This window comes from Apodemus sylvaticus, chromosome 1 (assembly GCF_947179515.1).
Source record: "Apodemus sylvaticus chromosome 1, mApoSyl1.1, whole genome shotgun sequence".
Taxonomy (NCBI): Eukaryota; Metazoa; Chordata; class Mammalia; order Rodentia; family Muridae; genus Apodemus; species Apodemus sylvaticus.
The window spans coordinates 193,360,430-193,387,484 of NC_067472.1; the positions used below are offsets into that span (position 1 = coordinate 193,360,430).

Sequence of the window (27,055 nt, forward strand, 5' to 3'; positions counted from 1 at the left end):
AAATAAACCTAAAGCAATCCCACTAAAATCAGGGACTAGACAAGGCTGCCCTCTCTCTCCATTTTTATACATTATAGTACTTGAAGTTCTAGCTAGAGCAATTAGACAAGACAAGGATGTCAAAGGAATACAAATTGGAAAGGAAGAAGTCAAACTATCACTATTTGCAGACGATATGATAGTATACTTAAGCGACCCAAAAAACTCCACCAGAGAACTCCTACAGCTGATAAAGAACTTAGGCAAAGTGGCTGGTTACAAAATTAACTCAAGCAAATCAGTAGCCTTCCTATACTCAAAGGTTAAACAGGCTGAGAAAGAAATTAGGGAAATGACACCCTTCACAATAGTCACAAACAATATAAAGTATCTAGTGGTGACTCTAACCAAACAAGTGAAATATCTATATGACAGGAACTTCAAGTCACTGGAGAAAAAAATCGAAGAAGATCTCAGAAGATGGAAACATCTTCCATGCTCCTAGATTGGCAGGATTAATATAGTAAAATGACCATCTTGCCAAAAGCCATCTACAGATTCAATGTAATCCCCATCAAAATCCCAACTCAATTTTTCATAGAGTTAGAAAGACCAATTCTCAAATTCATCTGGAATAACAAAAAACCCAGGAGAGCTAAAGCTATTCTCAACAACAAAAGAAATTCTGGGGGAATCCATATGCCCAGCCTCAAGCAGTACTACAGAGCATTTGTGTTAAAACCTGCTTGGTATTGGTACAATGGCAGGCAAATGGATTAATGGAATTGAATTGAAGATGCTGAAATGAACCCACACTCCTATAGTCACTTGATCTTTGACAAAGGAGCTGAAAACATCCAGTGGAAAAAAGATAGCCTTTACAACAAATGGTGCTGGTTCAATTGGAGGTCAGCATGCAGAAAAATGTGAATTTATACATTCTTATCTCCTTGTACTAAGCTCAACTCCAAGTGGATCAGGGACCTCCACATAAAACCTGACACACTGAAACTAATAGAAAAGAAACTGGGGAAGACCCTTTAGGACATGGGCACTGGGAAAAGTTCCTGAACAGAGCACCAATAGCTTACAATCTAAGATCAAGAATTGACAAATGGGACTTCATAAAATTACAAAGTTTCTGTAATGCAAAGGACACTGTCAAAAGGACAAAACGTCGACTAACAGATTGGGAAAGGATCTTCACCAACCCTGAACCCGACAGAGGGCTTATATCCAAGACATAGAAAGAATTCAAGAAGGTAGACTCCAGAGAGCCAGATATCCCCCTTAAAATATGGGGTACAGAGCTAAACAAAGAATTTTCACATGAGGAATATTTAATGGCTAAGAAGCACCTAAATAAATGTTCAACATCTTTAGTCATCAGGGAAATGCAAATCAAAACACCCCTGAGATTTCACCTCATACCAGTCAGAATGGCTAAGATCAAAAACAGGAGAAAACAGGCGCTGGCAAGGATTTGGAGAAAGAATCACAGTCCTCCACTGCTGGTAGGTTTGCAAGATGGTACTATCACTCTGTAAGTCAGCATGTCAGTTCCTCCAGTTCCTCAGAAAATTGGGAATGATACTTCCAGAGGACCCTGGTATACCACTCCTGGGCTTATACCCAGAGGATTCCCCAGCATGTAATAAGGATACATGCTCCACTATGCTCATAGCAGCCCTATCTATAATAGCCAAAAGGTGGAAAGAACCCAGATATCCCTCAACAGAGGATTGGATACAGAAAATATTATACATATACATAATGGAGTACTATTCAGCCATTAGAAACAATGAATTCATGAAATTCTTAGACAAATGGATGGAACTGAAGAACATCATCCTAAGTGAGCTAATCTAGTCTCAAACGAACACTCATGGTATGCACTCACAGATAAACCGATATTAGCCTAGAATCTTTGAATATCCAAGACACAATGCACATATCAAATGATGCTGAAGAAGAAGGAAGGAATGGCCCCTGCTCCAGGAAAGGCTCAGTGCAGCAGTGTAGGGGAATAACAGGGAAGTGGGAAGTGTTAGATTTGGGAACAGGGGAAGGGAAGGGAGCTTATGGGACTTTCGGGGGGGGGATCCAGGAAAGGGAAAATCACTTGAAATGTAAATAAAGAATATATCGAATAAAAAAAGAAAGAGATACACTTGGACATACAGGAAGCATACAGAATTCCAAACATTGGACCAGAAATAAATTCTTATCTTCATATAATAATGAAAGCATTAAATGCACAAAACAAAGAAAGAATATTAAAACCAGTAAGGGAAAAGGGTAATGTAACTTATAATGGCATACCTCTCAGGATTTGACCAGATTCTTGCCAGTGATTATATATGCCAGAATCCTGGGCATATGTTGTAGAGATTTTACGAGAAGAAATATGCCATCCGAGGCTACTGTACCCAACAACATTCTCAATTACCATAGATTGAGAAACCAACATATTCCATGACAAATACAAATGCACACATTAACTTTCTACAAATACAGCTCTACAGAGGATAATAAATGGGAAACTGCAATAAAAGAGGCAAACTTCATCCTAGAAAAAGCAAGAAATTATTCTTTTAACAAACCAAAAAGGACATAGACGCATAAGCATATTTCCACCTCTAACAACAAAATAACAGGAAGCAAAAATCACTTTTCCTTAATATCTCTTCCTATCAATGGATTTAATTCTCCAATAAAAATACATAGACTAACATACTGGATATAAAACAGGAACTAACATTTTGCTACATATAAAAACCCACCTCAGTGAAAAAGACAGATATTATCCCAAAGTAAAAGGAAGGAAAATGATTTTCCAATCATATGTTCCCAAGAAACAAGCTAGAATAGCCATTCTAATATTGAATAAAATCAACTTTCAACCTTAAGTTACCAAAAAAGTAGCACGATACTTTTAGTACACTTCATACTCCTCAACAGAAAAAGCTTCAAAGAAGAATTCTCAATGTTGAACATCTTTGCTCCAAGTGCAATGTCACGCACATTCATAAAACAAACTTTACTAAACCTCAAAGCACACATTACACCTCACACAATAAAAGTAGGAGACTTCAATATATCACTCTCATCAATGGAGATATCCTGGAAACAGAAACTAAACAGAGAAACAGTTCAACTAACAGAAGTTATGAACTTCACACACACACACACACACACACACACACACACACATACATATCACATTTCATATTAAAACAAAAGAAAATACCATCTTCTTAGCACCTTACAGGACCTTTCCCAAAATTGGCCATATAGTCGATTACAGAAAAGGCCTCAACAGATAGGAAAAGATTCAAATAATCCCATGCATCCTGTCAGATTACTACATACTAAGGTTTGTCTTCAATACCAGCCAAAAAATAACCCAGAAAGCACACCTTCACATGGAATCTGAATAACACCCTACTGAATGATAACTGGGCCAAGGAAGAAATAAAGACTTTTAGAATTTTATGAAAATAAAGGGAGAACATACCCAAACCCATGAAACACAATGAAAGCAGTGCCTAGATGAAACGTCATAACTCTGAGTGCCTCCAAAACAGAACTGGAATGTGCAAGAATCTTGTCAGCACATCTGAAAGCTCTAGAACAAAAATAAGTAAATACAACAAAGAGGAGGAGACAGGAAGAAATGATCAAATTCAGGACTGAAATCAACCATGTAGAAACAGAAAGAACTATATGAAGAATCAAGAAAATCAGGAGATGCATAAACCCCTATTCAGTCTAACCAGAGAGCAAAGGGACACTATCCAAGTTAACAAAATCAGAAATGAAAAGGGAGATACAACAACAAAAACCAAGGAATTCCAAAAATATCTTCAGATCCTAGTACAAACGACTATACTCAACAAAACTGGAAAATCTAGATGAAAGAAAATAATTTCTAGACAGATTTCAGGTACCAAAGTTAGATTAGGATCAGGTAAACCATATAAACAGTCCCATAACCCCTAGTAGTCATTGGTAGACTCCCAGTCATAAAATGCCCAGGACCACTTGGAATTCGTCTAGAGTTCTTTCAGGTCATCAAACAAGAACTAATACCAATACTCTTCAAACTATTATACAAAATAGAGAAAAAAACACTACCCAATTCATTCTATGAAGCCACAATTACTCCAATATCTTAACCAGATAATGACTAAACAAAGAATCTTCAGACCAATTTCCTTTATTAATATTGATGCAAAATATGCAATAAAATTATCAAAATATGAATCCAAGAGTATGTCAAAATGATCATCTATCACGATCAAGCATGCTTAATCTCACAGATGCAAGAATGGTTCAATATGTGGAAATCCATCAACATAAATCCCTATATAACCAAACTGAAAGAAAAAAATGGCATGATTTTCTCATTAGTTGGTTAGTGTATCTAAAACAAAATTCAACAGCCCATCATGTAAAAAGTCTTGGAAAGAACAGGAATTCAAGGCCCCTACCTAAACATAGTGAAAGAAATATACAGCAAATCAGTAGCCAATATCAAATTAAATGGAAAGGAACTTGAAGCAATCTCACTAAAATCATAGACTAGACAAGGCTGTTTACATTCTATTTAATACAGTACTCAAAGTCCTAGCCAGAGCAATGGAACAACAAAAGGATGCCAAAGGGATACAAATTGGAAAGGAAGAAGTCAGAGTATCATTATTCGCAGATGACTTGATCATATATTTTGGTTTTTTTTTTATTTGTTTTTTTTTTTTTTTTGAGACAGGGTTTCTCAGTATAGCCCTGGCTGTCCTGGAACTCACTCTGTAGACCATGATGGCCTCGAACCCATAAATCTGTCTGCCTCTGCCTCTCAGATTGCTGGGATTACAGGCATGTGCCACCACTGCCCACCTGATCATATATATTTTTTAATTTTGGTTTTATTTATTGAAAATGGAAGTAAAGGGAAGTAAAAACAGTTTATGACAAAATTAAAGATTTACTTGGAAAATATTTCAGATAAACACGTTAAGATTGACACTTTTCATGGAAAATTAAAGAGTAAAGTGGTGGACATGTAAAACATTGCTAAATTAATTGAAATATAGGATAGAAACATTCTATAATTGAAGATTTACATGAGAAGTAGTTTTGATAAAATTGTAGAAAATGTAGAAAAACATGTTAGAATTGAGGATTATCATGGAAATTATATAGATAAAATGGTAGGATAAAGATAATTCTAAGTTTCTCTCCATTTAGTTTGATGTTGGCTACCAGTTTGCTGTATATTGCTTTTACTATGTTTAGATATGGGCCGTGAATTCCTGTCCTTTCCAAGACTTTTAGCATGAAAGGATGCTGAATTTTGTCAAATGCTTTTTCAGCATCTAATGAAATGATCATGTGGCTTTTTATTTTGAGTTTGTTTATGTAGTGTATAGCATTTATGGATTTCCGTATATTGAACCATCCCTGCATCCCTGGAATGAAGCCTACTTGATCTTGGCGGATGATCGTTTTGATGTGTTCTTGGATTCGGTGGGCAAGAATTTTATTTAGTATTTTTGCATCGATATTCATAAGGGAAATTGGCCTGAAATTCTCTTTCTTAGTTGGGTCTTTGTGTGGTTTTGGTATCAGCATAATAGTGGCTTCGAAGAAGGAGTTGGGTAGTGTTCCTTCTGTTTCCATTTTGTGGAAGTTTGAAGAGTATTGGTGTTAAGTCTTCTTTGAAGGTCTGATAGAATTCTGCACTGAAACCATCTGGTCCTGTGCTTTTTTTGGTTGGAAGCCTATCTATGACCCCTTCTATTTCTTTAGGGGTTATGGGTCTGTTTAGATGGTCTATTTGATCCTGGTTTAATTTTGGTAATTGGTATCTGTCTAAGAAAATGTCCATTTCCTCCAGATTCTCCAGTTGTGTTGAGTACAGGTTTTTGTAGTAGGATCTGATGATTTTTTGAATTTCCTCGGTTTCTGTTGTGATATCTCCATTTCCATTCCTAATTTTGTTAATTTGGATACTTTCTCTGTGCCCTTTGGTTAGTCTGGCTAAGGGTTTATGAATCTTTTTGATTTTTTCAAAGAACCAGCTTTTGGTCTTGTTGATTCTTTGTATGGTTCTCTTGGTTTCTACTTGATTGATTTCAGCCCTGAGTTTGATGATTTCTGAAGAAGGAAATCAAAGAAGATCTCAGGAAATGGAAAAACCTTCCATGCTCGTGGATTGGCAGGATTAATATAGTTAAAATGGCCATCTTGCCAAAGGCAATCTACAGATTCAATGCTATTCCCATAAAAATCCCAACCCAGTTCTTCATAGAGCTAGAAAGAGCAATTCTCAAATTCATCTGGAATAACAAAAAACCCAGGATAGCTAAAACTATTCTCAACAACAAAAGAAATCCTGGGGAATCAGTATCCCTGGCCTCAAGCAATACTGCAGAGCAATAGTGTTAAAATGCATGGTATTGGTACAGTGACAGGCAGGCAGATCAATGGACCAGAACTGAAGATCCAGAAATGAACCCACACACCTATGGCCACTTGATCCTTGACAAAGGGGCTGAAAACATCCAATGGAAAAAAGATAGCCTTTTCAACAAATGGTGCTGTTTCAATTGGAGGTCAGCATGCAGAAGAATGCGCATCGATCTATTCTTATCTCCTTGTACCAAGCTTAACTCCAAATGGATCAAGGACTTCCACATAAAACCTGACACACTGAAACTAATTGAAAAAAAAACTGGGGAAGACCCTGGAGGACATGGGCACAGGGGAAAAGTTCCTGAATAGAACACCAATAGCTTATGCTCTAAGATCAAGAATTGACAAATGGGACCTCATAAAACTACAAAGTTTCTGTAAGGCAAAGGACACCGTCAAAAGGACAAAACCTCAACCAACAGACTGTGAAAGAATCTTCTCAAACCCTAAATCTGACAGAGGGCTAATATCTAATATATACAAAGAACTCAAGAAAGTAGAACCCAGAGATCCAAATAACCCCATTAAAAAGTGGGGTACGGAGCTAAACAAAGAATTTTCACATGAAGAACTTCAGAGAGCTGAGAAACATCTTAAGAAATGTTCAACATCATTAATTATTAGGGAAATGAAAATCAAAACAACCCTGAGATTTCACCTCACACCAGTCAGAATGGCTAAGGTCAAAAATTCAGGAGACAGCAGGTGTTGGCGAGGATGTGGAGAAAGAGGAACACTCCTCCACTGCTGGTGGGATTGCAAGATGGTGCAACCACTTTGGAAATCAGTCTGGCGGTTCCTCAGAAAACTGGGCATGTCACTTCCTGAGGACCCTGTTATACCACTCCTGGGCATATATGCAGAGGATTCTTCAGCATGCAATAAGGACACATGCTCCACTATGTTCATAGCAGCCCTATTTGTAATAGCCAGAAGCTGGAAAGAACCTAGATGTCCTTCAACGGAGGAATGGATACAAAAAATGTGGTATATTTATACAATGGAGTACTATTCAGCCATTAGAAACAATGAATTCATGAAATTCTTAGACAAATGGATGGAGCTGGAGAACATCATACTAAGTGAGGTAACCCAGTCTCAAAAGATCAATCATGGTATGCACTCACTGATAAGTGGATATTAGCCTAGAAACTTTGAATACCCAGGACATAATCCACAAATTAAATGATGTCCAAAAAGAATGGAGGAGTGGGCCCTGGTTCTGGAAAGACTCAGTGCAAGAGTATAGGGGAATTCCAGAACAGGGAAGTGGGAAGGGGTAGATGGAAGAATAGGGGGACGGAAGAGGGTTTGTGGGACTTGCGGGGAGTGGGGACCCAGAAAAGGGGAAATCATTTGCAATGTAAATAAAAATAAATAAAAAAAGATAATTCTAAGTTGATTGAAAGTGTAATTATAAACATTTTCAGATAACATTGAAGACTTACATGGAAAATATTAGTTGTAATATTAAAGAAATAGACAAACATGTTAAAATTGACTATTTCATGAAAATGTTACATATAAAATGTTAGAAATAAAAACTCTAAATTAATTGAAGGTAGAATTAGAAACATTTGTGATAAAATCAAAGATTTACAATGAAAAAATTTCTGATAAAATAGAGGGAGTATTTTGAAAGACATTAAAATTGAAGATTATCATGAAAAATAATGCAGATAAAATTGTAGACATAAAAACATTAGTGAATTGCTTAAAAGCAGAATTACAACAAACATTTTCTGATAAAATTGAAGATTTATATGAAAATTATTTCTTTAGTCTATGTCATTTTATTGGGGAGATGCATCCATTGTTGTTAAGAGATATTAGGGAGCTGGGCGATGTTGGCACATGCCTTTAATCCCAGCACTTGGGAGGCAGAGGCAGGTGGATTTCTGAGTTCGAGGCCATCATGGTCTGCAGAGTGAGCTCCAGGAGATCCAGGGCTACACAGAGAAACCCTGTTCCTCAATCGAGAAAGAAAGAGAGAGAAAGAGAGAGAGAGAGAGAGAGAGAGAGAGAGAGAGAGAGAGAGAGAGAGAGAGAGAGAGAGAGAGAGAGAGAGAGAGAGAGAGAGAGAGAGAGAGAGAGAGAGAGAGAGAGAGAGAGAGAGAGAGAGATTAGGGAATAGTAATTGCTGTTTACTGTTATTTTATGTATTTTAAATGTTTGTGTGGGTATCTTCTTTTGGGTTTGTTGGAAGAAGATTCTTGCTTTTTCTAGGGTGTAGTTTTCCTCTTTATGTTGACATTTTCCATCAATTATCCTTTGTAGGGCTGGATTTGATTACAGATATTGTGCTATGTTGATTGAGAGTTTTGCTGAGTATAGTATCCTGGGCTGGCATTTGTTTTCTCTTAGGGTCTGTATGAGGTCTACTTAGGATCTTCTAACTTTTATTGTCTCTGGTGAGAAGTCTGGTGTGATTCTCATAGGTCTTCCTTTATGAGTTACTTGCCCATTTTCCCTTACTGCTTTTAATATTATTTCTTTGTTTAGTGAATTTTCTGTCTTTTTTATTATGTGCTGGGAAAAATTTCTGTTCTTGTCCAGTATTTTTGGAGTTCTCAAGGCTTCTTGTATGTTCATGTGCATCTCTTTCTCTAGATTAGGGAAGCTTTATTTTACAATTTTGTTGAGGATATTTACTGGACCTTTAATATATAAATTCTCTTAGATAAAAATATAAATAAAATTATATATAATCCTTCAGTTTGGTGGATATTTACTGGACCTTTAAGATATAAATCCTCTAAGATAAAAATATAAATAAAATTATATATAATCCTTCAGTTTGGTCTTCTGTTTATGTCCTGGAGTTCCTGGAGGTTTTCTAGATTCATGCATTTTGCATTTTGACTGTTGAGTCAATGTTTTTTATGGTATCTGGGGAGAAGACTCATGAAACATCACTAATACCTGCTGAAGTATTAGATACTGAAGGATTGTTGGTAATAGGAAGTGATTGTCTTCACTTGTTTACAAACTGAGATCCCTACTAGGTCTTAATAGATATTTTAACCCCAAAGCCTCACAGAAAGTTCTAATCATGGTTATACTAATGGGTCACAAATAAAGAGATAAGAATGTTTTAAAAGAGGACTGTAGGGAATGGAGGTTAAAATGGCAGAGGGAGATTAGAGAGGGTGAAGGGTTTCAGTAATCAGAATATAATTCAAACATGTATGTAATTTTCAAAAAAAATGGTTCAATAATAAATTTGTATGAAAGCAAAAAATTCTTCAGATATACCAATCTTGGAAAAAGCAGTACCTTATTTTAAGTTATACTGCAGAGATATAGTAATTAAAAAGATCATTGCCCTGTTACAAAACAGACAGAGATTAATGGACTAGAAAACCAAGACAATATGTTAACACAAGTGAAGGCACCTTATGTTTGACAAAATGACAAGAATATACATGTGAGAAACACAAGTTCTTCAGTAAGTGGTGCTTTGGAAACTGGATTGCTATATGTAGAAGAGTGAGTTTAGATCTTATTTTCTTCAAACATACAGACACAGGCAGCCAGCCAGTCAGCCATAAGTACAGACAGACAGATGGACAGAGAGACGGACAGATAGACAGACGGATGGACACACACACACACACACACACACACACAGAGAGACAGAGAGAGAGAGAGAGAGAGAGAGAGAGAGAGAGAGAGAGACAGAGACAGAGACAGAGACAGAGAGACAGACAGACAGACACACACCAATCCCAAATGGATAAAGAACCTCAACAGAAGACTCAAATCTATGAAACTGCCAAAGGAGAAACTAGTACATAGCCAAAGCTGAGGACTTCCTGAATAGGACTCATCCCAATCAGTAAGCAAGGACAATAATGGATAAGTTGGACCTTGCTAAATTAAGAGGCTTCTATAACCCAGTGGAACTCAATAGTCATGTAAAGATGCAGGCTACAGAATCCATGAAAACCTTTGCCAGTTACACGTGTGCAGGCTACATGTGTCTAGAGTCAACAAAGAATTTTTAAAAAATCACCATCAAGAAAACAAACTGGAGCAAAATCGGTGTCATGGAACTCAATTTTCAAACACTTCAACATTATTAGCCATCAGGGAAATGCAAATAAAAACTATTTTGAGTGCTTGTCTTTTTCCAGTAAGAATGGTCATTGCAAGAAAAAAAATGACAACATATGTATGAAGCCTTAGGAAAAGAAAATCTAAATATAAAGGGATGAGAAAGGAGTAAATATAGGTAATTAGTAATAATGTTGAAACAGAATATATGGCTAATTGTTGTTTTAGTTTTATTTCTGTCATGGTGTTTTGGTTTTGGTGGTGGATTATTTATTGAATTGAGGTGATATTGAAAGAGCAATATTTAATGTAAAGCTTAATAGCTTCTTCTTGAATACCAATTATTATTATATATAAATTCATTAAGTTGAATAGAATTTGATTATCATTAGTGTTTGTGCATTTAATTTATTAATTTGAAATTTCTTTATAATAAACTTAAAAATGTTAAAAATTTATACTAACTTTTAAAAAAATTAAAAAGAAAATGAGGGAAAAGAGAAACATTAGTGGTAGTGCACACTCACACAGTCACTATTGAAATCACTGTGTAGTTTACTCAAAAAGCTGAAAACAGATTTCCATATGACCCAGTTGTCAAATATAAAGTATATACTCAAGCTATTTAGGTGTATACTACTATAAATCTAGGAGTGTATTACTTTGTACTTTGGTTTATACTGCTACATACTTAGATCTATACTTCTTTATACCTAGGTGTATACAAGTATATACTTAATTACACACTATGTTCTTAGGTGTATGATACCATATACTTAGGTGTATACCACTATGTAGTTATGTATATATGTATATATTCCTACATATATAGATATGGACTATTAATAAGTAGTTGAACATCTGAGCTCATTACACCTCTACCCACAATAGCTAGGAAACAGGTTCAGCCTATGTGCTCATCAACGTAAAAATAGATAATAAAATTGAGATGTGTGTGCAAAATAAAATTTCAGTGAGCTATAAAAATATCTCTACTGTCAGCTTGATCAAAAGATGCTTCTTGTAGTAGGCAGTGGTAAATTCAGAGACTCAAATCTAGCCAAAGTGCTGAGAATTAGTGTCTTTTCAGTAGTCAACATAAATGGGACATCTATAGGCCACAGTACAGATTTAGGAAACATCAAGGAAGAAGGTATGAGAATGATGAAAGAGCCTAAAGATGGTGAAGAATGATGTGGAATATTATCTTCTAGATGTGGCATGGCCACAGCACTCCTGAACTCACAGTATCTGTGATTATTGTTCAAGACCTCCAAAACCTGGGGCCCTTCAATATTCTATCAAGGCTAAAAGGGCTACTCCCAAAACCTATCCAATTTTTGAGGATTCATAGAAAATTAACAGTAGCTAGAATCAGGGCTCATGAGAACCCCCATCCTTGCAGGATCTATAAGATGCTAGTGCTTTCTCATGGAAGGAATTTTTTTCCATAGAGTAACCACTGATTGGGTACCCATGTTCATAAAAATGACTCCTTGCATTTGCTCCAGTAAGCAGCCCCAATGGAACTCACTGGAGCAAAACCATACACATGCAGAAAAGGAGTATGAAAGTACAAAGGAGAGCCAGTTCTACACAGGAACAGGATCAGCAAGAATAGCAAAAAGGCTAGAAAATTATGTGGGCTATTATTGTGATCATAATTCCTGTACACACAAATAAAAATCTCATAATAAAACCCTTTATTATATATAACTAATATAATTCAATAAGAATTTAAATAAAATCAAAATATCAAGAATCACTTACCCCACCTCTGAAAATATTTTTGAGATAAAGAGGAGATTAAGACTAACAATATTTAGAAAGATAACTTTTAACTAAATGGGGGATGATCAGACTAATGTATAAGATGTAAAAGAAACCATTACAAAAAAAAGACTAAGAAAATCCACAAAAAAAGAAGAATGGTAGGAAGAAAATAGCATTTATCATTTTTCAGTTGCTGTGATAAACAAAGCAACCTCAGAAGAGACATGATGTTTGTGTTAGGCATAGCTGTTGGAATGGAAAGCTGGGATTTCATTTCTTCAACTACAAGTAGGAATCAGAAGGAGTACACTGGAAGTGGATTAAAGGTTTACCTTCTCAAAGCCCACCTTGAATGGAATACTTACTCCAACCAGGCTGTGTTTCATAAACATTCTGGAAACCTGACATCAACTGGGAGCTAAGTGCTGAAATGTAGGAGTCTGTGTGGTCCATTTCTTGATCAAATGATGACAAATGCCAGAATCTACATTGGGTCTGGAAAGACTAGATACTCAAAATGTTGCTAAAATGGTATATCATGGGGCAATATGTGGCTGTGTCCTGTTCTGTGGTAGTGTGTGAATAGAGAAAGCGTTCACAATCAGGTTTGAAATGGTGGTGAGCCCTGGGCCCAAAGATTGGTTGAATGTAAAGGGACAAATGGACCCTAAAGAAGATATTAAAGGGCTAGAGATGTAGGCAATTTAGGAAACACACATGCAATGTGGGTTTTAGCCCCAGCACAAAATAAGTAGCATATACAGTAGTAGAGATTATGGTGTTTGTAATCCTTCAACTCAAGAGGTACCCGAAGGAGGAACCAACCATGCTTGAGGTCATCCCTGGTTATACAGAGAGGTCAAGGCTAACCTAATCTGCATCTCACGTTGTCTATTATTTTAAAGTCTCTAAGACTTGTTGCTTCCAGGAAGCCTATGGGAATGACTCTATTTGAAACTCATAACAGTAGGGGATATGCAGCCCAAAGTACCACCTCATGTACCCTGGTAGGTCTCCCTTTGTATGGATAAGAATAGCACAAAAGCTTTGGGCATAAATGTGTCCTGTGTACAAGCTATGTATGGACTGAGATGGAGCAGAGACAGAGAGAATGGACAGTCAATTACTGCCCTAACTTGAAATATACACTATGGATAAGAAACAATCCATGACACGGTTACTGTTCCTGTTGCAGACACGAGACTAGAATAACTGCTCTGAGAGGTCCTATACAACAGCTGAGTAAAATAGATGTAGAAAGCCACATCCAATCATTAGATAGAGTTCTGAGAGTCTTGTGGAAGAGTTTGGGAAAGCATTGAGGGACACAAACAGGTTAAGAACTCCAGATGAAGACCAACAGAATTAACTAATAAGGACTTCTGGGCATTGTCAGAAACTGAAACACCAACCAAAAAGCTATCATGAGCTCGACTTAGGACCCCTGGACATATGTAGCAGATGTGCAGATTGGTCTTCAGGAAAGTCTCCCAACAACAAGAGCTGGGGCTGTTCCTGAATCTTTTTCGTATTTGTGGATTCTATTCCCCTACCTGGGAAGTCTTGTCTGCCTTAGTGGGAGAGGATGCACCAAGTCCTGCAGACAACTTATGTGTCATGGTTGGGAGATGCCTTGCAGGCACCTACCCTTTCTCAGAGAAGAGGGGAATGGGGAAACGAGCTGTTGGAAGGGGACATTGAGAGGAGAGGGATTCTGGATAATGGGATACAACATGAATAAATAAATAAATTGATGAAATAATTATCTATGAGTCTCCCACATCTCCTATGTTTCACAGGATACTCACCATTTCCTTTGAGGAACCATTCAAAATAAGTTTCCAGTGACTCTGGAGTCTTCACAAAGTTTGTCTTACCCCAGAAAAAATAAGCAGACACAAGAACATCCCTTGGATTTCTGATGACATAGATCATCTTAAATGGAAAAAAATGTAAAGGAAGATCAACTATTATTTCTTCCCATTTAACTGGCATAATTTACATGATATCATCATTTATCCACAGGTTTGTAAATACATTTATTATTTTTATTTGGACAATATATATATATATATATATATATATATATATATATATATATATATATATATATCTGTAAAAATCTATAGTCATAATTCCCCTTTTTAATTTTATTTGATTTACAAAAATGGAATAGGAAAATGACTAGCTCATTAATACTGTAAAAATAAACCCAAAACAGACTTACTCAACAGTTCTAAAGATCAAAATAATAATTTGTTATCCAACACCAAATGCCCAGCCTGTAAAATATACATACAAATAATATTGTACTGACTGAGAAGGAAGTTCTGAAGTATTTAGGAATACATTGATTGTTTATTTAATTAGGAATATATATTGTATACATTAGAACCATGTAAATATATCTATATAGGTATACATAAACATATGAATATATTTAGTTTTATGTATATATATATATATATATATATATATATATATATGTGTGTGTGTGTGTGTGTGTCTGTGTGTGTGTGTGTGTGTGTGTTTGTGTGTGCAACATGAATTAATGAAAAAAAGAAACCTTATATTTGGGAGAGAGAAAAGAGCAATATATCAATGGGTTTGGAGGGTGAAAAAAAGGGGAGGAAATAATATACATAATTATATTTTTTGTTGTAATTTCAAAACACAAAATAAGTAAAATGCATTTATTTTTAAAAAGATCTATTTATTTTATATATGCGAGTTTGTTGTTGCTATATTCAGACACACCAGAAGGAATCGTATCCCATTACAATTGGACATGAGCCATGGTGTGAAAGCTGGGATTTGAACTCAATACCTCTGGAAGAGCAGTTACTGCTCTTAACTTCTGAACCTTCCCTCTATCCCCAAAAGTAATCATTCTTAATAAAATGAACTATATATTTTGTACCAATTACCCTAGAACTCATCTTTTTTTACACTCAAAGATATTTATTAATGCGTGCCTGAGTGAACATGTTCATGTTCATGCACCACATGTGGACTGAAACCTCCAGACATAAAAAGGGGTTGGTTGCCCAATGACTAGAGTTGCAGACAGTTGTGAGTCACCATGTAGATGTAGGGAACTGACCTTGGGTCATTTGTAAGAGCATCCTGTACTTAAGAGTAACTCCTGAGCCACCTCACGAGCTACTATTAGAGGTTTTTTTTTAAAAAAATTTTGTTGAATATTTTTATTTACATTTCAAATATTATCCACTTTTCTGGTTTCCTGCCTCCTCCTGGGAAACCACCCTTTCACTCCCAGTTTCCCTGCTTCAATGAGGGTCTTCACTGACCGATCAATCCAATCGTGCCTACCCAGCACAGCAAAAATTAATCTCAACAGTGAAAGAAGTTCTGGGGGCATCAACATCCCTGACCTCATGTTCTACTACAGAGCAATAGTGATAAAATCTAGTACAATGACAGGGAAGTAGATCAATGGAATAGAACTGAAGACCCAGTAATGAACCCACACACCTATGTTCACTTGATCTTTGGCAAATGTGCTAAAACCATCCAGTGGAAAAAAGACAGCATTTTCAACAAATGGTGCTGGCTGAACTGGTGGTCAGCAAGTACAAGAATGCAAATTGATTAATTCGTATGTCCTTGTACAAAACTCAAGTCCAAGTACATCAAGGACCTCCATGTAAAACCAGATATGCTTAAATTAATAGAAAAGAAAGTGGGAAATAGCTTCAAGCACATAGGCACAGAGGAAAATTTCCTGAACAGAACACCAATAGCTTATGCTTTAAGATCAAGGATTGACAAATGGGACCTCATAAAATTACAAAGCTTCTGTAAGGCAAACGACACTGTCAAGAGGACAAAACTTCAACTAACAAATTTGGAAATATATTTGCCAGTCATATGTTGGATAGAGGGCTAATATACCAAATTTACAAAAAACTCAAGAAGTTAGACTCTAGAGAACCAAATCAAACTATTGAAAAATGGGCATAGAGTCAAGCAAAGAATTCTTAACTGAGAAATAGTGGATGGACTAGAATCAACTAAAGAAATGTTCAACATCCTTAGTCATAAGGGAAATTCAAATCAGAACAACATTCAGATTACACCTCACTACGGTCAGAATGACTGAGATAAAAAACACAAGTGACAGCAGATGGAGTTGAGAATGTGGAAAAAGAGGAACACTCCTCCAGTGTTGTTGGGATTGTAAGTTGATACATACATTCTGGAAATCAGTTTGGTGTCTCTTTGGAAAAGTGATTATACTACTTCCTGAGGATCCAGCTATAGCACTCCCGGGTATATACCCAGAAGATTCTCCAACATGTAATAAGGACACTTTCTCTACTATGTTCCTAGCAGCCTTATTTATAATAGCTAGAAGCTGGAAAGGACCCAGATATCCCTCAACAGAAGAATGGATACAGAAAATTTGACATTTTTACAAAATGGAGTATTACTCAGCTATATTAAAAACAATGATTTCATGAAATTCTTAGGGAAATGGATGGAGCTAGAAAATATCGTCCCGAGTGAGATAACCCAATCACAAAAGAACACACGTTGTGTATACTCACTGATAAGCAGATATAAGTACAGAAGCTTAGAAAATCCAACATGTATTCCAAAGACAACATGAAGCTCAAGAAGAAAGAAGACCAAGGTGTGGATTTTGGTCCTTCTTGTATGGGGTACAAAATAACCATGGGAGGAAATACAGAGACAAAGTGTGGAAATGAGACTGAAGGAAAGATCATTCAGAGACTGTCTGACTTGGGTATCCTTACCATATACCGTTAGGAAACCCAGACACTGTTGTGGGTTCCAACAATTTCTACCTGACAGGAACCTGATATAGCTGTTTCCTGAGAGGCCCTGATAGTACCTGAAAAATACAGAAGGTTATGCTCTCAGCCAACCATTGAACTGGATACAGGCTTCCCAATGGAGGAGCTAGTGAAAAAACCTAAGGAGCTTAAGGAATTTCCACCCTCATGGAAAAACAACAATATAAACTAACCAGAAGCCCCAGAGCTCCCAGGGATTTAACCACCAATCAAAGTGTACATATGAATGGACCAATGGCTCCAGCCACATGTATAGTAGAGAATGACCTGGTAGGACATCAATGAGAGAAGAGGCACTTGGACATGTGAAGGGTCATTGCTCTAGGGTAGGAGAATGCCAGTTGAGGTAATTGGGCCCGGGTTGGTGGGTTAGTGAGCATGGAGACACAGAATATTGAAAGGGGATAGCATTTGAAAAGAAAATAAGGAAAAAGTCTAATACAAATAAAAGATTTGAATGCTTTGAAATTAATTTGGGAATAATGTAGACTATGACCAATAAAACAAATTAGTAAATATTTCAAAGGGAATGTTAAAAAAAAAAAGCTGCCCAGGATCACTGTGTGATGTTTTACATCCTGGTATTCTAATGTAGTCTGATTAGGGAAAACATCAGCATCACCTTGTGCTTGAAAATCCCACCTTCACATTTCTGCAAGAGCTCCAAGACTTGTTAGGGTAAACTAAGTTCAAAGAAGATTTGCCTAAAGAAAATCTCAACCACTGGACACCAACCTTGGCCTTGGAACTGAAGAGAGACTTGGAGAAAAGTTGGATGGGAAGATGGGAGCTGAAGAGCCGTGGTCCTTCCTTGTTGAATATTAAAGTATATCCATAGTCAGTCTCTAGCCAGGGTGAGCGGTCCCAGATGGGCACAGATTGAATCCACTTGGGATCTCCCTTGGTCTGAATCAAGCAGACAATCTCAATGTGTTCCTGGATGAAAAGGAAAAGTGACTTTTTTTGCTCATTTCAGCACTTCTGGTAAAAAGGCATGAAGTAAAATAACTGCCCATACAATTCTGAGTGCTGCGCATTTTCAAATACACAGACTTGAGGTGTTCAAAATGCTCACGTGATATAAGACAAAGCATATTCACATAACATATTCTAGACTTCATTTTCCAAAACTGATATCCTATAGTCAGTAAACAGCAACCTGCCAATGGAATATCTTCTCCAGCCCTAGGACACCATCATTCTATATTCTGATGGAATGAATTTGACTATCACAGATATATTCTACAGTGATATAGTCATAGCATCTGCCCTCTGAGACTTCATCATTTAATTTAGTACATTTTATTGAGATACATATATGCTATAGTGTATTATTGAGTACTTCTTTTTGAGGTGAATAAATACCCTTGGGGATATTTATACTACATACTTGCATTTGTGTTTATTTGTCAACAAATGTTTCTCTAGCTTCCTTTTACTGAGTTACTGTCTGGTTGTTTTCTCCTGCATTTCCACTACTTTTGGATTTTTGTGTCATTGTGTTTTCAGTGTCAACAGTCTAATACTTACCCCATGCTCAGTGCTTTTTTTCACACAACCCATTCCCAAACCACTATGATGTTTTTTGGTGTCTTGAGTTTTCATACTCCATTTCCTAGACAAGAGCCATGGCATTTCTACCTGGCAATCTCCTCTGCTCTGTATATCCTCACACATATGGCTTTAACTCTTAGTCTTATTCCCTCTGTTTATTCTCATCTCTCTCCCTCTTCTATATCTTACCCACATAGGGACACCAATGGTAGATTCTGCCTCAGGGTCCACTATCATTGTTCTTGTGTAAAAGGTAATAACCTTTGTCCACTTATGTTGAACTGAATAGAACTCACACAAATCTCTTCATTTTACATGTTTGTATACAGAGCAGTTTACTCATCACACAAAATAAATGATGATCAAAGGCATTACCTCCCTTCCATAATTCAGAATCAGTCTTACTGATGGTACTTACCTGACTTGGGGTATGTCAACATGATTAAGTCTTCTTCTTTCACCACAAACTTATTACGGATATCTTCCAAAATTTCTTTTTGAACCACTTTGTCAGAAAAAGCTATTCCTTCAAACCAAGTATATTCTGACATCATGAACCTTGTAGGTGCTCTTGGGATTCCAGTTCTGGCTACCTCTTCAGCTTATAGCAAATACTGTGTGTTAAGATTTATAGTGCAGGCAAAGAATCATTAACATTCTTTCATTTGTTGTGAAACTAGCTACTGATAAGAAATAAATATTGTAACCCATAGTCAAAGGTTACTGTATTGAGCAATTTTGAACTCCTACAAAGAACATTCTGCAGCATTTGTGAGCCTGAGTTTATGACTTCCAACCAGAAACTTAGTAAGATGTAATAGGACATAGAAATGCAGGTTAATTTAAAATTCTTCTAATAATATTTAGCTTTCAGAATGATTTTAAATGTGCAGGAAACTGACTGAAATCACACAGAAACTTCACTTAGCAATTCTTTTTCTTAAAAATTGTGTTGATTTTTAGGAACTTATAGTACATTAACTGCCCTTATTCTTCAACTCAAAGCCATCCCTCCCTTTCCAATATTTATGATCTGTTCTTTAATATTTGTTGCTATCTATATGTGCACACATGCATAGTCAAGGAATGAGTCCATTCACTTGTACTAATATGTGATGTTTCCTGAGGTGGGATTTGAGATTGGAAATCAGTGTGTGATTTCACCTTCAAATACAGCTTTTTCTCCATCTCTTAGCAGCCATTGATTCATAGAAGTATTTCTTCTTCTAGAGTAAAAGCATATAGAATTTCCTCAAGCCTCTTTGTTCTGTCTAGTAGTGCCATTATGGTGGCTTGCTTGGTTAACTATCCTCTTAAATGGTCATGTGTCTAAGAGAGACATATTCTATCAGCCAGAATCTTGGAACAATGGGGGATTTCTCTATGCTCTTCTGTGATTTTTTTCCCTGAGAGTTAGGGTGAAAGGATTTATTGCAGGTATATCAGTTGGGGTTGGGGACCTTATTGTTATTTTCTAAATTTTTGCCCTTTGTGGAAATTTATGAGAGTCTCCATGTGTTGAAAAAAGAAGTATCTATGACAAGAAGTGATATCTGCATTTGCCTGTGGATGTAAGGGCAGGTATTTGGAAAGCAGCTGGAAATTACTCTGCTTTACAGAACTGTCAGAAGTGAGACTCTTGGGATTGTGTTTTTTCCTGTCTCAGGTGGGTTTTATATGTTTACAGAATCAGACATGTCTTCCCTCTTTTTGAGTAGGACATAGGTCTAATTATATAGCCTTTGATTTCCCCAAGATAAAAGTGCCACCATTGAGGCCCCATGGATGTCTTCACTGTCAAGTGATTCTTGTGTCTCATAGGCTTCATACCTGTAGAGTTTGAGTTCCTCTCCCTTGGCAGATTGAGTAACATCTTACTTTATGAAAATTGCTTCACTGAGATAAGATATCCAGGTTATTTTAGCTCAATTCCTCAAATTCTGTACCTGAAGTTCATTGTGGCTTCAGCAACACAATTTTACTTTCAAGTTCTGGAGACAACAAGGACATCAATAGCTGATTTTGTTTTGGGGACATTCTCAGATTCTTCTGACCAAATACTTAAGAGAAACTTTCTCATGCATGATACTGGGGTTTTGTTATATAGTCCATAGTCCTTGGGGAGGTCATTATCATTCCAAACGGCACAATATCTTTAAACTACATATTAATGTTTCACACATATGTGTATATTATATGTGATTTTAGATAAATGTTGAATAATATGATTCTCTATGTCTTTTCAAACATTCTTGGTCTTATTTATCCCTTCTTCTCTTCTGTCACTGTGTATTAGATCTCTGTCCTGACTCCAAAATGCACACCCCATTTTTTCCTATTTCTCCCTTTGTAGCACCTGTGTGCTGTTTCAGTATGTAGAGTTCCTCTCCCAAATTATCCCTTTTTACTTTTCTGGTTGCTGACGTTAATCCATGTTATAAACACACATCTATAGATTCAAAGCCAGTAATTGACAAATACAGAGGTGGATGCTCTCATCCAACCTTTGGACTGAGCTCAAGGTCCTGGAATGGATGAGCTAGAGAATGTATAAAAGGAGCTGAAGGTGCTTGCAGACCCATAGGAGGAATTACAGTGTAAACCAACAAGTAGCCCCAGAACTCACCTACCCAAGAGTACACATGGGACGATCCATTGCTCCAGTTGCATGTATAGGACAAGATGGACTGTTGGATATCAAAGGTAGGAGTGGCCCTTGCTTCTGAGAAGGCTAGATGCTCCAGCATTGGGGTATGTCATAACAGGGAATTGAGAGTGGGTAGGGTGGTAAGCAGGGGCAGAGGGAATGGGGTAATTGGTTTTCAGAGGGGAAACTAGGAAAGGGGATAACAATTGAAATGCAAATACAGAAAATATCTAATAAAAAAAGAAAAAAAAGGAGAGAACATTTCACAGTTCTATTTCTGGATCTGGGTTACTATAATCTTTTCTAGTTCACCTGTTTGCTTAAAATTTTCGTTATTTCATTTATCTCCAGAGCTAAGAAGAATTTAATTTTACATATGCTCCACATATGCTTTAGTTATTCATTGACTCAAGGACATTTAAGTTCTTTTTGTTCTCTTGTTATTATGACTAGAACAATAATAAAAGTGAGTGAGAAAGTATTTAAGGTGTAAGATATCAAGCCCTTTAAGCATAGGCAAAGGAATCTTGTATCTGTGCTACATGATAAATTTTTTACACTGATTTTCAGAGGGACTGCATCCATCTGCAATGCTACTAAAGGAGTGAGGGTCACACTTTTCCCAAATTTTTACAATCATCTATCTCACCAGCATTTGGTGTCAGCCATTTGATTGGTCATAGTATTTCTGATTAACTTAGATTAATTCTCAAAATAGTATAGCTTTTATTTCTTTATTTGTTAAAATTTTGACCAATTAACAAGGTACATCTTAGCTATTTTTCTTTTTTCCTTTCTTTTTTCTTTTTTAAAAACATGTTCTTTTGTTGAAAAAGGAAATAACAACATTTTATGATAAAATTGGAGATACACATGGAAACTGTTTCTGATAAAATAGAAGAGATATATAGAAAATCACAGTAAAATTGACAATTTTCCTGGTAATTAACGAGCAAAGTGGTAGATATAAAAACTTTGCTAAATTAATTAAAAAAGGAAGTTGAACCATTTTATTATTGAACTGAAGATTTAAGTAAAATATTTCTGATAAAATTATAGAAATTAATAGAAAAACATGTTAAAATTGACGATTATCACAGAAAATTTTATATAGATATAATAATGGTAGGCATGAAAGTTTCCCTAAGTTGATTGAAAGTGGAATTATATATGTTTTCTGATAAGGTTGAAGATTTACATGGAAAATATTTCTTTTTTTTTTATTCGATATAATTTATTTACATTTCAAATGATTTCCCTTTTCTAGCCCCCCCACTCCCCGAAAGTCCCGTAAGCCCCCTTCTCTTCCCCTGTCCTCCCACCCACCCCTTCCCACTACCCCGTTCTGGTTTTGCCGAATATTGTTTCACTGAGTCTTTCCAGAACCAGGGGCCACTCCCCCTTTCTTCTTGTACCTCATTTGATGTGTGGATTATGTTTTGGGTATTCCAGTTTTCTAGGTTAATATCCACTTATTAGTGAGTGCATACCATGATTCACCTTTTGAGTCTGGGTTACCTGACTTAGTATGATATTCTCTAGCTCCATCCATTTGCCTAAGAATTTCATGAATTCATTGTTTCTAATGGCTGAATAGTACTCCATTGTGTAGATATGCCTCATTTTTTGCATCCACTCTTCTGTTGAGGGATACCTGGGTTCTTTCCAGCATCTGGCAATTATAAATAGGGCTGCTATGAACATAGTAGAGCATGTATCCTTATTACATGGTGGGGAATCCTCTGGGTATATGCCCAGGAGTGGTATAGCAGGATCTTCTGGAAGTGAAGTGCCCAGTTTTCGGAGGAACCGCCAGACTGCTTTCCAGAGTGGTTGTACCAATTTGCAACCCCACCAGCAGTGGAGGAGTGTTCCTCTTTCTCCACACCCTCTCCAACACCTGCTGTCTCCTGAATTTTTAGTCTTAGCCATTCTGACTGGTGTAAGATGAAATCTAAGGGTTGTTTTGATTTGCATTTCCCTAATGACTAATGAAGTTGAGCATTTTTTAAGATGCTTCTCCACCATCAGAAGTTCTTCAGGTGAGAATTCTTTGTTTAACTCTGTACCCCATTTATTTATTTATTTATTTTTATTTGATATAATTTATTTACATTTCAAATGATTTCCCTTTCCTAGCCCCCCCACGCCCCGAAAGTCCCATAAGCCCCCTTCTCTTCCCCTGTCCTCCCACCCACCCCTTCCCACTTCCCCGTTCTGGTTTTGCCGAATACTGTTTCACTGAGCCTTTCCAGAACTAGGGGCCACACATCCTTTCTTCTTGTACCTCATTTGATGTGTGGATTATGTTTTGGTTATTCCAGGTTTCTAGGTTAATATCCACTTATTAGTGAGTGCATACCATGATTCACATTTTGAGTCTGGGTTACCTCACTTAGTATGATATTCTCTAGCTCCATCCATTTGCCTAAGAATTTCATGAATTCATTGTTTCTAATGGCTGAATAGTACTCCATTGTGTAGATATACCACATTTTTTGCATCCACTCTTCTGTTGAGGGATACCTGGGTTCTTTCCAGCATCTGGCAATTATAAATTGGGCTGTTATGAACATATTAGACCATGTATCCTTATTACATGGTGGGGAGTCTTCTGGGTATATGCCCAGGAGTGGTATAGCAGGATCTTCTGTAAATGAGGTGCCCAGTTTTCAGAGGAACCGCCAGACTGCTTTCCAGAGTGGATGTACCAATTTGGAACCCCACCAGCAGTGGAGGAGTGTTCCTCTTTCTCCACACCCTCTCCAACACCTGTTGTCTTCTGAATTTTTAATCTTAGCCATTCTGAATGGTGTAAGATGAAATCTTAGGGTTGTTTTGATTTGCATTTCCCTAATGACTAATGAAGCTGAGCATTTTTTAAGATGCTTCTCCGCCATCCGAAGTTCTTCAGGTGAGAATTCTTTGTTTAACTCTGTACCCCATTTTTAATAGGGTTGTTTGGTTTTCTGGAGTCTAACTTCTTGAGTTCTTTATATATATTGGGTATTAGCCCTCTATCTGATGTAGGATTGGTGAAGACCTTTTCCCAATTTGTTGGTTGCCGATTTGTCCTCTTGATGGTGTCCTTTGCCTTACAGAAACTTTGTAATTTTATGAGGTCCCATTTGTCAATTCTTGCTCTTAGAGCATACGCTATTGGTATTCTGTTCAGAAACTTTCTCCCTGTACCGATGTCCTCAAGGGTCTTCCCCAGTTTCTTTTCTATTAGCTTCAGAGTGTCTGGCTTTATGTGGAGGTCCTTGATCCATTTGGATTTGAGCTTAGTACAAGGAGACAAGGATGGATCAATTCGCATTCTTCTGCATGCTGACCTCCAGTTGAACCAGCACCATTTGTTGAAAAGGCTATCTTTTTTCCATTGGATGTTTTCAGCCTCTTTGTCGAGGATCAAGTGGCCATAGGTGTGTGGTTTCATTTGTGGATCTTCAATCCTGTTCCATTGGTCCTCCTGCCTGTCACTGTACACTGTAATGCAGTTTTTAACACTATTGCTCTGTAGTATTGCTTGAGGTCAGGGATACTGATTCCCCCAGATTTACTTTTGTTGCTGAGAATAGTTTATCTATCGTGGGTTTTTTGTTGTTCCAGATGAATTTGATAATTGCTCTTTCTAACTCTGTGAACAATTGAGTTGGGATTTTGATGGGTAGTGCATTGAATCTGTATAGTGCTTTAGGCAAAATGGCCATTTTAACTATATTGATTCTACCCATCCATGAGCATGGGAGGTTTTCCCATTTTTTGAGGTCTTCTTCCATTTCCTTCTTCAGAGTCTTGAAGTTCTTGTCATACAGATCTTTCACATGTTTGGTAAGAGTCACCCAAGATACTTTATACTGTTTGTGGCTATTGTGAAGGGGGTCATTTCCCTAATTTCTTTCTCAGCCTGCTTATCCTTTGAGTATAGGAAGGCCATTGATTTGCTTTAGTTGATTTTATAACCTTCCACTTTGCTGAAGTTGTTTGTCAGCTGTAGGAGCTCTCTAGTGGAGTTTTTTGGGTCACTTAGGTAGACGATCATGTCGTCTGCAAATAATGATAGTTTGATTTCTTCCTTTCCAATTTGTATCCCTTTGACCTCCTTATGTTGTCGAATTGCCCGAGCTAGTACCTCAAGTACAATATTGAAAAGATAAGGAGAAAGGGGGCAGCCTTGTCTGGTTCCTGATTTCAGTGGGATTGCTTCAAGTTTCTCTCCATTTAGTTTGAAGCTGGCTACCGGTTTGCTGTATATTGCTTTTACTATGTTGAGGTATGGGCCTTGAATTTCTGTTCTCTCCAAGACTTTAAGCATGTAAGGATGCTGAATTTTGTCAAATGCTTTTTCAGCATCCAATGAAATGACCATGTGGTTTTGTTCTTTGAGTTTGTTTATGTAGTGGATTGTATTGATGGATTTCCGTATATTGAACCAACCCTGCATTCCCGGGATAAAGCCTACTTGATCATGGTGGATGATCGTTTTGATGTGTTCTTGGATTCGGTTGGCAAGAATTTTATTGAGTATTTTTGCATCGATGTTCATAAGGGAAATTGGTCTGAAGTTCTCTTTCTTTGTTGGATCTTTTTGTGGCTTTGGTATCAGCGGAATTGTGGCTTCGTAGAAGGAATTGGGTAGTGTTCCTTCTGTTTCTATTTTGTGGAATAGTTTGAAGAGTATTGGTGTTAACTCTTCTTTGAAGGTCTGGTAGAATTCTGCACTGAAGCCATCTGGTCCTGTGCTTTTTTTGGTTGGAAGACTTTCTATGACTCCTTCTATTTCTTTAGGCATTATGGGACTGTTTAGATGGTCTAGTTGGTCCTGATTTAATTTTTGTATTTGGTATCTGTCAAGAAAATTGTCCATTTCCTCCAGATTCTCCAGTTGTGTTGAGTACAGGCTCTTGTAGTAGGATCTGATGATTTTTTTGATTTCCTCAGTTTCCGTTGTTATATCTCCCTTTTCATTTCTAAGTTTGTTAATTTGGATACTTTCTCTGTGCCCTTTGATCAGTCTGGCTAAGGGTTTATCTATCTTGTTGATTTTCTCAAAGAACCGGCTCCTGGTTTTGTTGATTTTTTGTATGGTTCTCTTTGTTTCTACTTCATTGATTTTGGCCCTGAGTTTGATGATTTCCTGCCTTCTACTCCTCCTGGGTGAAATAGCTTCTTTTTGTTCTAGGGCTTTCAGGTGTGTCATTAAGCTGGTAATGTATGCTCTCTCCATTTTCTTTTTGGAGGCACTCAGGGCTATGAGTTTTCCTCTTAGCACTGCTTTCATTGTGTCCCATAGATTTGGGTATGTTGTGCTTTCATTTTCATTGTGTTCTAAAAAGTCTTTAATTTCTTTCTTTATTTCTTCCTTGACTAAGGTATCATTGAGTAGAGTATTGTTCAGTTTCCACGTGTATGTGGGTTTTCTGTTGTTTCTGTTGCTATTGAAGACCACTTTTACTCCATAGTGATCAAATAGGAGGCATGGGATAAGTTCTATCTTCTTATATTTGTTGAGGTCTGTCTTGTGACCAATTATATGGTCGATTTTGGAGAAGGAACCATGAGGTGCTGAGAAAAAGGTATATTCTTTTGTTTTAGGATAGAATGTTCTATATATATCTGTTAAATCTAATTGGTCCAAACCTTCAATTAGTTTCATTGTGTCCCTGTTTAGTTTCTGTTTTCCTGATCGGTCCATTGAGGAAAGTGCAGTGTTGAAGTCACCCAC

General features: G+C 36.9%; 1 protein-coding gene across 1 annotated transcript in view; it reads right to left on the bottom strand.

Moving 5' to 3' along the window:
• Positions 1–19,234, bottom strand: part of LOC127674798 (bile salt sulfotransferase 2-like) — a 41,266-nt gene extending 22,032 nt beyond the window's left edge. Inside the window, exons 1-4 of the mRNA XM_052170526.1 lie at positions 19,099–19,234; positions 18,748–18,767; positions 17,862–18,050; positions 14,094–14,220 (exon numbers count right to left, since the gene is read on the bottom strand). Coding sequence (XP_052026486.1) covers positions 14,094–14,220; positions 17,862–18,050; positions 18,748–18,767; positions 19,099–19,234 — 472 coding nt within the window. The remainder of the gene's footprint in view (positions 1–14,093; positions 14,221–17,861; positions 18,051–18,747; positions 18,768–19,098) is intronic.
• Positions 19,235–27,055: the final 7,821 nt, after the last annotated feature.